Consider the following 14,159-nt stretch of genomic DNA (forward strand, 5'->3'; position numbering starts at 1 on the left):
GCATGTGGAACCTTTTCGGGGCCTCAAACTTGTCAAATTCCATTGAGAACGGTATTCTCGGCTTGACTGAAGATGTTACCTCGGCATCCTGTCGCTTTCTCTGGAGGTAGTCCCTTAAATCCTCCTTAGTCCGTCTAGGAGCTCGGCTATCAACGAATTTCAGCCTTTTTGGTGTGTTGCTCCCGGTGTCATTATGAGTCCTCTTGGACCTCCCTCCATTTGTTGTGTCAAAGCAAATCTTCTTTCCTTAAACATACCGATGTTCTTTGGTATAGGGTTCTTTGGCACAATGTGTCCTCTGAGAATCTCCTCTAATCGATTCCCCTTGCCCGACCACCCGTGAAGGCCAATGGGAATGCTCTCTCGCCCTGTCATGCTGGAAGACTGTGGGGATTGCTTTTTGTCTCCCTTTCTGGGCATCGTTCTTGGCCGCTGGAATTGACGTGTCCTCCAATGGGAATGGTGGCTGCATGACGTTGTTTTGCATCATGAAATTGACGATCGATTGTAGGTCTGCCAATTTGTTTGTCATTTCCTTCATCTCGCCGTCCCTCCTTAGGCATCTATCTTTCCATACTTGGAGGTCAATTTCGTTGTAATACTCGCCCTGACATGCTTTCTTCAATACGTCTCCTTCTTAGCCAACGTCTTTCTCTCCGGGATTCTTATCTCGAGGTTCTTTGTTGCAGTTGTCCTCCTTTATGTTAGGTTCTTTGTTGAAATATTTTTAGGATAAATATTTTATACTTTAAATATTTATTTATTTATTTTAATGTGTACTATATTTCATACATTTTGTGTTGTATTTTTTTAAATATTAAAAAATTGAAAAAAAAATATTTTTTATTTTAAATATATAATTTTTATTTTAAATATTTTATTTTATTTTATAAAAATATTTTTAAATATTTTAATTTTTTTTATGTGTTTAGTTACGATTTGAGTATAAAGTTTTGAAAGTAGTGTAGAGTTTCGAATTATGTGTTTGGTTATGGGTTTTGAAAATAATTTTTGAATTGAGTTTTGAGTTATGGCCATGTTTGTTTGACAGATTAGATTGGATGAAATTGTTAGTGATGGGATGGTTAGTGAAGAGATTATTAATATGTGAATTGTTAGTGAGAAGATTAGGTGAAACGATGTTTGTTTTGATGATATAGTACTGAAGATGGTTAATGATGAGATTGTTAAATTATTTTTATAAAAAATCTAAAAAAAATAATTTCTATATTAAAAAAATATATAATTTTTTTTTTTTTTTTTCAAATAACAGGTTGCAATTACAAATAAAATAAAATAAAATAAAAATAGTACTGTTCTGGTCAACCGGCAGACGTCTGGGAGGATGTTGGACAGACGACCGGATAGACCTAATCCGATCTTTTCAAAATTCAAAATTCAAAACTTCTTTCAAAACACTTTTCAAAATTCATAACCACCAAATTTTGTATTTTCAAACCTTAACTCACAATTCCACGCTCAACTTATAATTCCAAAACTAAACCAAAGGCAACCATAATGTTTCTTCATAGCTCTTGGAGGAAATACCAAGCAGAGACAGAAGAAATTGGTGTTCCCTTCCACCCAATAAGTAGGCACTTCCCATTCATATCAATTGTGCAGCAACTTTCACAACCAAACTTCCTAGCCATCAGTTTTGCCTGATACAAACATGAACTGCTCAGCTCTGTTTCAACCATTTTAAACCTGGCAAATAAGTCTGTCCAAGCGTCAACCTTCATGTGCCTGGTTGTCCTCTCCTCACCCTCACTAATGACAATGCTACGAATCGCATACCTCATATACATTGCTTCAATTGTAATCCTATTTGGATTGCACGGGTCAATGCAAGCCTCAAAACAATCAAACACTGAACCATAAAAGAAGGGAGCTTCCATAATCCGGTCCATGAATGTCGGTGCATCTGAATTTGCCTCTATTTCAGTGACCACCATTACACATGGAAAGCGGTTTCTAATCACTCTCATTAGAGCTTCCAAGCGATGAGGCTGTGACGTCATGGTCCTCAAGAACCATGGGCAGTAGACAGCAATGGCTTCGCCGGCCTCTACCTCAAACACATCTTCCTTGAGATCGTCAATGTTTGACACCATGACTGCTTTGAATGAAAAGGGTAAGTCAATTGTGTCGGCAAAAGACAACAACCTCTTACCTGTCTACTCAAGTGCCTGTTCTGAGGTTGTTGCAACAGCGGTTATCTTAAGAAGCTCAAGCGGGCATTCATGTCGAACAGCAAGAGCTTGCATCAAGAGTGTGTCATTAATCCCACTCCTGATTCCAAAATGAATGAAATGGACCCTTTTTGCAGACGCCACACTGTCCAGGATGGCTTGGATTCCAGTGAATTCGGCAACTTGAACAAAGGGAAGTTCCTGTTGCCATGCCAATACAGCAGGTTGGAGGTCCTTTGCAGCCTCTTCGACACACAATTGCCGCTCGGTTTTGCAGCCTTCCTGTCCATCTCTTGAAGTTTTCCCTGTTTCATGGTTGATCCTCTCTCGAAGAGCTTCAGCAAAATAACAAACAATTCTCTCAACTGGATTACCGGTAACCATTGCACATGCTGAGCAATTTCGCTGCCCAATCAAACTTCTGGTTTCCAACTTTCTCAGCAGAAGCTAGAAAAAATTGGAGAAGTTCCAAATTTTTTGTATCCTCATCAGAGAGATTGAAAGGAGCTTTGGGAGCTGTAGCGGATAAATTTTGGGAGGTGTTCTCTTGCTAGCTTCATGACTTCTATAGTTGACAATTGTTGGCCACTGGTTGTAACATGTGTTGCACCACAGCCTAGTTCATGTGGCTTTTCCCGATTCAAACGCTTCGTTCCCCTTCCATACTTGTTTAAGAGGTGTAATGATGCCAAAGACAATTGATTTGGGCTTTTCTCTTCCTCTTCGACAAGGTCTGAGTCTCTGGTTGGGACTTTGCATTGCTTTGTGGTCTCTGAAAGACGAGAATCCATATTTGATCTCTAATTGTCTGCTCAGAGATAACCGGAGCTGTTCCTCTGGTTCTCTTGCTGCTATGCCTGCTCGGTTAGTCTACCACCTTTGGAAGAACCACCTAGTCAAATGAAAATTTATAACCAAATTAAACCAAACTAAGCGTATAGCAAATGAACAAAAGAGTCCAACCGTGAAATGAAGATAAGGCGGTCATGCCATGCAAGAAGGGGCCAAAATTTTAAAGTCTTCTATTTGTGCCTCAATTAAGTCAACGCAAAGTGCAAACAGATGTGAAAGACAACCAAATATAAAAATTTTGGGAAACTACATCGGAATTCTACGATATATACAGTTAAAGCACTAAAGTTTAAGGAAAGCAATAAAGAAGAAATATATGATATAACAAAGAAATTACGAGCAATAGATATATTCACTTGACGATAATAACAAAGAAATTTTACAGAGCAACATTTGTTACAGGGAAGACAAATGGAAGCATGATAAGGTCAACTATTTAGTCAATTTATCTGAAGAAGCTTAAAAAGAGAGGAGGAAAAAAACGGATACTTACATGTAGGTTTTAATAAATGGACTTATTGTCTAATAGGTTCTATGGAGAAAAAAAAATTCATAAAAAAATCTTGACAATTTATAAAAATCATGACAAAAAAAGTCACTAATTATCAATTTTTAGCACGTATATAAAAAATTGTCACAAAAAAATTATTTTTAGCGACAATTTTACCAAGACTTATTTTCAATATGACTTTATGAGAATTAAACCTAACTATTAAGACCTATTGATAGTTTACCAAAAAAAAAAAAAAATGGCCTTTCATAGATTACATCAATGCAACCTTTTTCTCACAAGAAACACAGCCAATCATTGATCCATTGGAGCTGCAATTAGTTAAAAAGTAATAATCAAAAGATCAATATGGTAATTTTAAGATATGCTTAATGCTGGAACATGAAGATATATGGATTGCTGGTGCCTTCATTGCCTAACAATCACACAGCTGACAATGCTAGTAGTTTATGATCTCCGTGTGTGCGCGCGTGAATAAAGAAGAGTTCACATGTTCAATTGTCTTCTCCTATCCTTCAGTTCCTGAAACATTATCCAAATAACTTTCAATGTAATCGAAAATGTTACATGATGAAGAGAATTTCAGTAAGACAATTGACAGAATCTTTTGTACTACGTGAGTCGTCTCTTTCTAATTGTTGATGAACTAGTCAACATATACTAAATTGGAGAAGTATAAAGTCCTCGCATTACATTCATTCTAGTATGAAATTTGAATATAAGTAAGTTCAAACCTACTGTAGAAAAAAATGTTGTGAAGACATCTAAAATGACAAATCAACACCAAAAAATGGGATTTCTCTTAGATTATTTGACTAGATATAGAGAATCTGGATCTGAAGAGGTCTATCGAGAACTTCATACAGAATTAAAAAATAAAAAGAAAAACAGCTATCAGACTTTTATTCAATGCCTCTCATACAAATTTCCAAGCAGAAAGAGAATGAAGCGGTGTTCCCTTCCACCCAATGATAAGGCATTTCCCATCCATGTCAATCATGCAAGAGCTTCCACAAGCGAATTTTTTAGTCACCAGACTCGCTTGATACAAAGATGATGTGCTCATTTCTTCCTCCACCATCCCAAACCGTGCAAAGAATGCCCTCCACACATTGATATTCACATGCCGGATTATTCTTTCCTCTCCCTCAGTTGCAACTATATTCTGTATTGCCTGACTTAAGTACATTGATTCTGAAATATTTCTATTTGGATTGTACCGATCCATACAATCTTCCAGGCAATCGAAAAAAGCACCATAGAAGAAAAGAGCTTCAATGAAACGGTTAACAAAGATTGGCGAATTATGGTTTGCCTCAACTTCTGTGACCACCATTAAACATGGATTAATATTCTTGAGCACTCTCATCAAAGATTCCAACCGATCTGGCCTAGTAAGCATGGCCCTTAATGAACATGTTGAATTGACAGCAACTGTTTCCTCAGCCTCTAGGTCAAAAAGGTCTTCATTGAGATCTAGCATATCAGAAACCAAAACTACATTGAAAGAGAAAGTTAAGTTCATGGATTGGGCAAAACTCATCAACCGCTCACCTGTGTCTTCAATTGTTGATTTTGAATTTGTTCCAACAGCAGTTATCTTTAGACGTTCAAGGGGGCTCTCAGATCGACCTGCAAGAGCTTGAATCAAGCCTATACATTGTATCCCGTTCCTGATTTCAAGGTCAATTAAATGGACCTTTTTTGATTCTCCTACATGTTCTATGATGGCTTGCATTCCAGAGAATTGGCAAACCTGATAGAAGGGCATCTCTTGGTGAAATGCAATAATGGCAGCAAGGTTAGGGCAAATCAATGCCTCATTGAGATCTAACATCAATTTCTTTCCTGAACCCTTTGACGTGATTCTTCCTGTTTCCCGATCAATCCTTTCTCTAAGTGCTTCAGAAAAATAGTAAACAGCTCTTTGCACAGGATTTCCAGTATCAGAAGACAAATCATGACATTGGCTGAGGAGTTTGCCTGCACGCTCGTATTGTTGCTGACCTACTTTCTCAGCTGAAGCTAGAAGATTCTGGACAAGTTCCATATCTTTAATCTCATCATCAGAGAGACTACGGAAAGAATTACCAAATGGATGGCTTAGCATGGAGTGATCATCAACTGTTTGGGAAGAGGAATGGACGAATTTTTCTCCAGCCAGGCGTAAAATATCCATAGTTGATAACTTTCGACCACTCAGCTTAGACTCAGGCTTAGTGCATGCAATACCATAGCTTGGCACTTCTACCTTTTCCCGATTCAATCGTTTAAAGCCACTCCAATAGTTCTTTAGGATCCCCAGCGAGGCAAAAGGAATTGCACATGGCTTTTCCTTCTTGGGTTCATCAAGCAGCGAGTTTTCAGTGTCGACAATGGCATGCTTCGCAGTCTCTTCATGACATGATTGAAACGGCGGGGAGACAATATCAAGATATAAATCATCGAGAATCCCAAAATATGGAAGCAATTGTTGTTGACGTTCTTGTTGATATCTGGACAATAGAAGTCCATCCTCGGCTGCATTCTCTACAAAGAACCCAAGGTCAGAAGAAAATGAATCAATGGCCATCTTCCCTCCCCATTCTTCTTCTCCATACAAATGTGTATGTTCCTCAGCATTCATTCCTTCATCTCTCTCAAAGCCCATAGAAGAACTATGGTTATCTGAAACCCTACCAAAATTGAATTGCTCCAGAGAGAACATTTCACTCATTGCCTCAAAAGTAGAAACTCATGCGAAATTTCAGAATATGGTTTCTCAATTCTAAAGAGTACTTCTAGGCTCTAGCAGTTCTTGAGAAGGACTCCTCCTTGATACTAAACGCGCAACATGCAAAGAAGAAATAGGTGCACCCTCTTGACAGAGATGAGGTCGATGTAGTTATGGGTATTGTTGGTTTTGGCGAGTGTTTTGGATGATGGGAGCAAGAGATGATTTCTCTTCTGTGGGCCTGCACTCAATGACTTGCATGAATATTATTTGGATTTTCTAGCTACAAAACAAGAATATTGAATTTGCCTGGAGATTTTTTTTTAATGATAAAACCAAGAACAGGAATCCAATCTGATGTTGAAGGACCATGGTCAAGTAGAAATTTTCCGGAGAAGTTTTCAATTAAAATCTCCTAAGAAAATCAGCCAGCAGAAATAGACAAAATACATGCATTGTTTTTGTCAATTGAAAATGCAAAAATAGAAAAATAAAATAAAATAAACAAATAACTTTCATTCATCGAAACAATGAAGTTAGACTAACCTCCAATCAGCTGATCCAAATACAAATTATTTAATATGAGGAATGAGAGTCATTTTCTCATTACATTAAATTTAAATTAACATCATGAAAGGTCAGAATATTGGCAACTCTCTTAAAACAAGAGTTGATTAGAAATGGATAAGCCAAGTCTGAGTAGACGTGATTAAGTTATTTGCCTTCCTTCTCCTAATGGAAGTTTCACTGCTAAATCAGCATGGGAGTGTGTAAGGAAGAAGCAGGAATTGGTGGTTTGGAATGTTATGTGGTTCCCTTGAAATATTCCGAAGTGTGCTTTTATACTAAGGCTATTATTATGCTAAAATTGGCTATAAAATAAAGAGTAAATGAATGGGGTACAGGGGTTGATACTTTCTGTGTGCTATGCAGCCAATAGGATGCGTCTCACGAGCACCTATTTTTTAAGTGTCCCTACCCAACCTTTGTCTGGAAAGTTATTTTGGATAGAAATGGTACTAGGAATCCTCAGCAGTGTGGGAATGATCTGCATTGGGTGGTCTATAATTGCATAAATACTAATTTCAGGAATGCAATGCACAAGTTATCACTCTTAGTCATCTTTTTGATCTCTGTTTTGGCTTTTCCTTAGTGCTTGGATAGTTGTTTTCGGGGGTGGATGTTGCTGTGTTGGGATAGTTTCTTGGGTCTGACCAAGTATATTTTGTAAATTCTTGTTTTCCCTTTGTTCAATGAAATTATACTTGCACCTTACCATGGCGTTACTCTACCACTGAGTCAAAAGGGCCTATTTGTCAAACTCTTCTTTGGTGTCAAGGTAATAATAGCTATAAATAGTCATCCACTTCCAGGAAAGGGTGGACAAAATACAAATGGGACTTATTATGGGGCATACAATGCATTACAGACGTATGATCATTATGCTTCAACCAGGTTATGCTATTCCACCTCTTGAAATAAAAGAACTTAAATCAAAATACTTAATAGCATGGCTATACATTTATTTTACCTACCAAAAAAAATAATAACAATATCATGAATGATTGAAGCACAAGATTTGAAAATTATATTATCTTCTTGTATTCAAGAAATGAACAAGAAAGGTCATGTCACAGATGAGCACAGACATGTAACAGCATATTGTACATAAAACTCAACCAAAAACAAACAAACAAACAAACAAACAAGAAGAAGAAGAAAGGTATGTGCTCAGAGAAAGTGACTGAGAATAATATAACTAAATAATAGAAGAAAAGATAAGGTGAAGTGACCTAGGGGTTTCAAATACCTAGGGTTTGTTGCTTGTGATTTTTGTTTGAGAAGGCGACATATGAAACATTGTTCTACAGCAAACCCACCTAGGTTTTGATGCATGAAGGGGACCAATGAATTTGGAAGATAACTGTGGTTTTAATTGTGATGGTTAGTAACTCCAGGCCTGTTTATATATATAGCTAATGAAAAATCTCATTTTGAGAACTAATCTGTAATCAATATGTAGCAATTTTTTATACCCATCAAAAACTATTCATCTCTTGAACATATATGCTGTCTATATGTCTGAGAAAGGAATTGGAAGGCGGCTTCATGCAAGACTATAATAAGCTTCTAGTCCTAATCAAGATAATCCTTCATTTCAATTTCAGGGATTCTTCAAAATTTCTGAACTTTTGATTCTATGTTGTCATGAAAGACAAAAAAATGCCAATCTTGGCTAATAATAGTCATATTCTGGGCAACTATATCATTTTGACAATTTAATCATTAACCACCCAATTTAATGTGAACCATCCAGTTTGATGAGTTGGTTCTTAAATTATGATGTAAGAATGCGACCAGACAGATCTAATGGGCTAGTTCCAAGTTCAATGATTCAACTATCCGACTCAATTCAGTTCGGATAACACTGCCCCAAATTTCACCCTTCCTCCAGACATTACAACTATTTTGCAAACATCAAAAAGAAGGCGCACACTAAAATCTAATAGGTACTTTAATTTTGTAGTTGATCAAAAAATTCGGCACCAGTTGGCTAGCAACCCATGGTGGAGTGGATCTTTACCTTCCCTTGGAGTGTCCAGTTGCATCTAGATCACCTACCACTGCTGTCATCTCTATCAATGCATAGGTCATTTGGTATGCAGAATACCAATTCATCTTTCAAAAACTTCATTTCAGCCTGCTACAATGTGAAAATCTTTGCCTCACACTAAAATTTTCTTATCCAATCTTGACTAAAGATTCAGTGATGCAAGTGCAATGCACTCGAAGCACAGAGGAAAGAGACAAACTAATTGTTTCAAATTGGGAAAGTTTTGCATTTTTTAGATGGAACTCTCTTGGAATGTTGTAAGTCACTTTATTCTTAAGAAAAGTACACATTTCAGAAGTCTGCATGTCCATCACCTCAGCACGTGGTGGGTTTGCTCCCCACATGCTCAACCCAGGTTTGACTCTTGTAGGCACCTCCCGTTTGTCTGGATCATGCGATTAGGGGGTGTCACTTGTTTTTCGGGTTTGCGTTCCTAGGGTGGGCCCAAAGGACCCTGCGAGTATTAGTGTCTGGAGGGCAATCTTTGCACATTTTGGGATGATGGAGCAAGAACTGAGCACGTCAGCCTTACATCAAGTGAAGTTAGAGCTAGTGGTTAAAGATTTTACTGGGCGGAGTTCTAACACGTTTGATATGGATGAGAAATGCTTAATTATTGGGTGCAAGGGAACACCGGTTACTTCTCTTGCTTCTTGGAAATTCATATTAGAGTGATGGAATTAGACTATGAGATGATTTGTCTCTTTGGATGCCTCCACAAATGTGCTTTTGTACCTATGACACTCCTATAATTTGGTCGTTCTTGAGCCGTCATAAAATGTTTTGAATCCTATTCTTTTACCCAAAAAAATTATTTAACATACGGACTTTGGAGTAAGATATTTTTTTACTCTATGCACATTAAATCAAATGAATGATGAATTACAAGAATTAAAAACTCTATTATGATTTCTTATCCTTCAATTTCTAGGCAACCAAACAAACTGGTTCATACAGAATACTATTATCAAGTAATCAACAAGAGAATGAAAAACAGATAGGACTGAGAAATGAAAAAACGTTGATAGACTAAATACACAAGAAGATAAAACAAGAGGAAGTGACCAGGGGATTTAAATATGTAGTGTTTGTTGTTTGTGATATTGCCTTTGAGAAGCTCTAAGAAGAGGCACAAATGAGCTGGCTTTGGACTGTCTGTTTTGTTATTCCACAACAAACCCACTTGGGTATGATGTCATGAAGGTGAGTCGACGGCCAGTGAATTTGGAAGAATAAAGTAAAAAACACTAGGGAATTGACAAGGAGAATAAAGTAATATTTGTTCATAGTTGAGATGGTCTTGGTGTATTAACCCAATACATAATGATGTTCAAGTCCCCAAACAAGCTGACATACTTTTGGAACAATAATTCTACGGACACAAGACCAACTACAGAAAATAATGATGACCATATACATCAGATGGTAGAGCCCACCACTAAAGAGACTACTCCACTCACATTGCTCCACCTATAATTTTTGTGGTCAATTTTGAAAAGAAATTCCATAACTACTCAAAATTGCACATATTAAAATAGGTAACAAATGGGGAAAGAGTTATCAAGAATATTGACCTGAAGACAGAATCTATAAGAGAAAAGTACATCAAAGAACCAACCTTCAGCCTTAGATAAACTGTTATTCCCAATGGACCCATTTGGGTAAATACCCATTGGAATTATCAAACAATTAACGGTGAACTTACAAAAAAATATTCACACAACAACAAACATAGATACAGAGGAAGTAATTTGATTACTAAGAAATAAATTTCTGTATTTTTTTTTTTTTCACTTCTTTTTTCTTTCTTTAATTACCACTGACCAGAAAGAAAGAAAAATGCAAGGAAAATGATATACAAAGTTACAATCATACAAATCTCACAAACAAGACTTGCTTGTAGATGTGACATGCAATAATAAAATTTTGGTATTTGAAGTGAGACCAACTAAATTAACATGATAGGAGCAACTCAACTGTCTGAATAGTTTGTAAGATCTGTATGTATAGCATTACTCAAAATGCAATTAGTTTAAATGCCACATCACAATTGATAACAGTGGGAAGCAGACCAAGGACTAGAGTTGTTACAGAAAACTCATATGCATATCCTTCCCTCCAGGCATGACAAGGAATATAAAAATGCAAACAACAATAAGGTACCAAATGCACTTCATTTTCTTCCATTTTACAGTAACCTTGGCTGAGGAAACACCTACTGTATTAAATGATAAACTCATAACTTTCTTGTTAATAAATGTTTAATTATCGATCCACTGGATTACATTAGATATCATAAATAAAATAAAATAAAACTAGACCGATTGATATACCAGAACAAACATCAGATGGAACGACAACTAAGCTGCCTTTGTCATACAAGTAGTCCTATTTATACTGTTGTTCAGCTCATAAACTGTATAAGTCCCAAAACTCAAACTGACTTGAGGAAGAAAGGATGTAAAAAATCCACTGCAGTAGAGAATACTATCTCAAGCAAATAATTATACAACAAATGGCATGCAAAAGGGGGTGCTTTAAGTCTAACAAGCACACCCTTTTTAAGTGCCAAGCGTCCAATCAAGTATGAAAGACCTCCAATAATGTGGACCTAATCGGAAAAGTGACAAGAAATGCCCAATAGTCAAGAGTATATAGCTTTGTCAACAAAACAAAGTCACAAGTTCTAAACCTCAAGATTTATGCATTAGAATAAGCCTAACTTCTCGCTCATTTTACTAGCTAAAAAAAACAGACAAACAAACCACTCAATCAGAAATATATATTTTCCCTGCTACAAATAGAATATTGAAACCATATCCAAAGTGACAATTTAACATTTATAGATTAATTTATTGTTTGGCCTCAGTAAAAAAAATTTGCCTTTGGATAGTAACCACATCTTGGAATATGTGTCGCATAGAAAAAAGAAACACAAACATTTCTGAAGTATGCATGTCCATTAGTACGGTAGATGGTGTAACTGAGAGACAAAGGAATAATGCAAATAGAAAAACAATAAACCACCTTTTACAGAAATTAAATTAAAAGAAATACTCATAAACCTGAAAAACTTGTTTGTCAACAGAGATTTATGATTGTTATCATATAGACCTTCACATTCTTCTTTGTGAAAGTACAATTTGGATCAAGGGCACCACATGTGAGACAGCCCAGGAGTGACCCACACAGCAACTGTACTCTGTACAAAAACAAAGTTGTGAAGGCATCTAAAATGACAAATCAACACCAAGTATTGCTATTTGTCTAGCATTACGTGACCTGATATCTAGAACCAGGATGTGTAGAGGTCAATTGAGAACTTCATATAGAATTAAAAAAACAAAAAACTAGCAAACTTTCATTCAATCCCTCTCATACGAATTTCCAAGCAGAAAGAGAATAAATAGGTGTTCCCTTCCAACCAATTATAAGGCATTTCCCATCCATACCAAACGTGCAAGAACTCCCACAAGCAAAATTCTTAACCACCATACTCGCTTGATATAATGATGACGTGCTTAGTTCTTCCTCCATCATCCCAAACCGGGCAAAGAAGGCTCTCCAGACACTGATATTCACATGTCGAATTGTCCTTTCCTCTCCCTCAGCCGAAAATATATTTTGTAATCCCTGACTAAAGTACATTGATTCTGACACCTTCCTGTTTGGATCGTTCTGGTCCATACAATCTTCCAGACAGTCAAAAAAAGCACCATAGAAGAAAAGAGCTTCAATGAAACGATTAACAAAGACAGGAGAATTATGGTTTGCCTCGACTTCAGTGACCACCAATAAACATGGATTAATATTTCTAATCACTCTCATCAAAGATTCCAGCCAATCTGGCCTTGCAAGCATGGACCTTAATGAATATCTTGCAATGATAGCAACTGTTTCCTCTGGCTCTAGGTCAAACAGATCTTCCTTGAGATCTAGCATGTCTGAAACCATAACGACATTGAAAGAGAAGGGTAAGTTTTTGGACTGGGCAAAACTCATCAACTGCTTACCTGTCTCCTCAATTGTTGATTTTGACTTGGTTCCAACAGTGGTTATCTTGAGAAGCTCAAGGGGGCATTCGGATCGACCTGCAAGAGCTTGCATCCAGACTGCACATTGTACCCCGTTCCTTTCAAGGTCAATTAAATGGACCTTGCTTGCTTCTGCTACACTTTCTATGATAGCTTGCATTCCAGGGAATAGGAAAACCTGAAAGAAGGGCACAACTTGAAAAATGCAAAGATGACAGGGTTGAGGCTCATCATTGCCTCATCAAGATCTAACAACTACTTCTTTCCCCAACCCTTTGACGCGATTCTTCCTGTTTCCCGATCAATCTTCTCTCGAAGAGCTTCAGAAAAATAGTAAACTACTCTTTGTACAGGATTTCCAGTATTAGAAGACAAGTCACATAGGCTGAGGAGTTTGCTTGCACGGTCATATTGTTGCTGGCCTACTTTCTCAGCTGATGCTAGAAGATTCTGGACAAGTTCCACATCCTCACTCTCATCATTAGACAGATCAAGGCATGAACTAGGAAAGGGATGATTTAGCATGGAGAGATCATTAACCCTTTGGGAAGAGAATAGGATGAAAATTTCTCCAGCCAGACGTAAAATATCTTCAGTTGGTAATTTTTGGCCACCCATCTTAGGCACAGGGTTAGTGCTTGTGGTTCCATAGCTTTGCAGTTCTATCTTTTCCCTATTCAATCGTCTAAACCCACGCCAGAGTTGCTTAGTATACCAAGCGAGGCCAAAGGAATTGGACATGGCTTTTCCTTTTTGGATTCATCAAGCAGCAAATTTTCAGTGCGGACGCTGGCAAGCTTTGTAATCTCTACAGGACATGATTGAAATGGTGGGGTGAGGATATCACAATATAAATCATCCAGAATCCCAATATTTGAAAACAGCTGTGACTGGTGTTCTTGTTGATATTTGGACCATCCATGTCCATCCTGGACTGTGTTCCCTGCATAGAACCCAAAGTTCGAAGAAAATGAATCAATCTCCCATGATTCTCCCCCATCTGCTTTCCCATAAAAATGAGTATGTTCACCCATGTTCATTCCTTCCTTAGTCTCAAAGCCCTTAGAAAAACTATAGTTACCTGAAACCCCACCAACATTGAAATGCTCAAAAGAGAATTTTATTCATTCCATAAAGTCGAAAATAATGCAAAATTTTCAGTATTTGGTTTCTCAAATCATAAGTGTATTTCTAGCAGTCCTACAGATATAGAAATTCCAGATCTTTTACAAAAATACAAGGT

The 14,159-nt window shown here is 37.1% G+C and overlaps 2 protein-coding genes and 1 pseudogene across 2 annotated transcripts; all 3 read right to left on the minus strand.

Moving 5' to 3' along the window:
• Positions 1-1,526: 1,526 nt before the first annotated feature.
• Positions 1,527-2,114, minus strand: LOC114264593 (DELLA protein GAI1). The gene has a single exon (XM_028205276.2). The coding sequence runs from the start codon at positions 2,112-2,114 to the stop codon at positions 1,527-1,529; it is 588 nt and encodes a 195-aa protein (XP_028061077.2).
• A 2,211-nt stretch (positions 2,115-4,325) lies between these two features.
• LOC114264455 (DELLA protein RGL1) lies at positions 4,326-10,215 on the minus strand. Its single transcript, XM_028205068.2, has one exon. The coding sequence runs from the start codon at positions 6,269-6,271 to the stop codon at positions 4,472-4,474; it is 1,800 nt and encodes a 599-aa protein (XP_028060869.2). The 5' UTR covers positions 6,272-10,215; the 3' UTR covers positions 4,326-4,471.
• A 1,909-nt stretch (positions 10,216-12,124) lies between these two features.
• LOC114264456 (DELLA protein RGL2-like) lies at positions 12,125-13,795 on the minus strand (annotated as a pseudogene).
• Between the last annotated feature and the right edge of the window lie 364 nt (positions 13,796-14,159).

The sequence above is a fragment of the Camellia sinensis genome, chromosome 6 (genome assembly GCF_055761805.1).
Source record: "Camellia sinensis isolate YWXY chromosome 6, ASM5576180v1, whole genome shotgun sequence".
Classification (NCBI taxonomy): domain Eukaryota; kingdom Viridiplantae; phylum Streptophyta; class Magnoliopsida; order Ericales; family Theaceae; genus Camellia; species Camellia sinensis.

Excerpts from the sequence above, each read along its gene's own strand:
- LOC114264593 (XM_028205276.2), bottom strand. The coding sequence starts at position 2,114 with ATGGTGTCAAACATTGACGATCTCAAGGAAGATGTGTTTGAGGTAGAG.
- LOC114264455 (XM_028205068.2), bottom strand. The coding sequence starts at position 6,271 with ATGAGTGAAATGTTCTCTCTGGAGCAATTCAATTTTGGTAGGGTTTCA.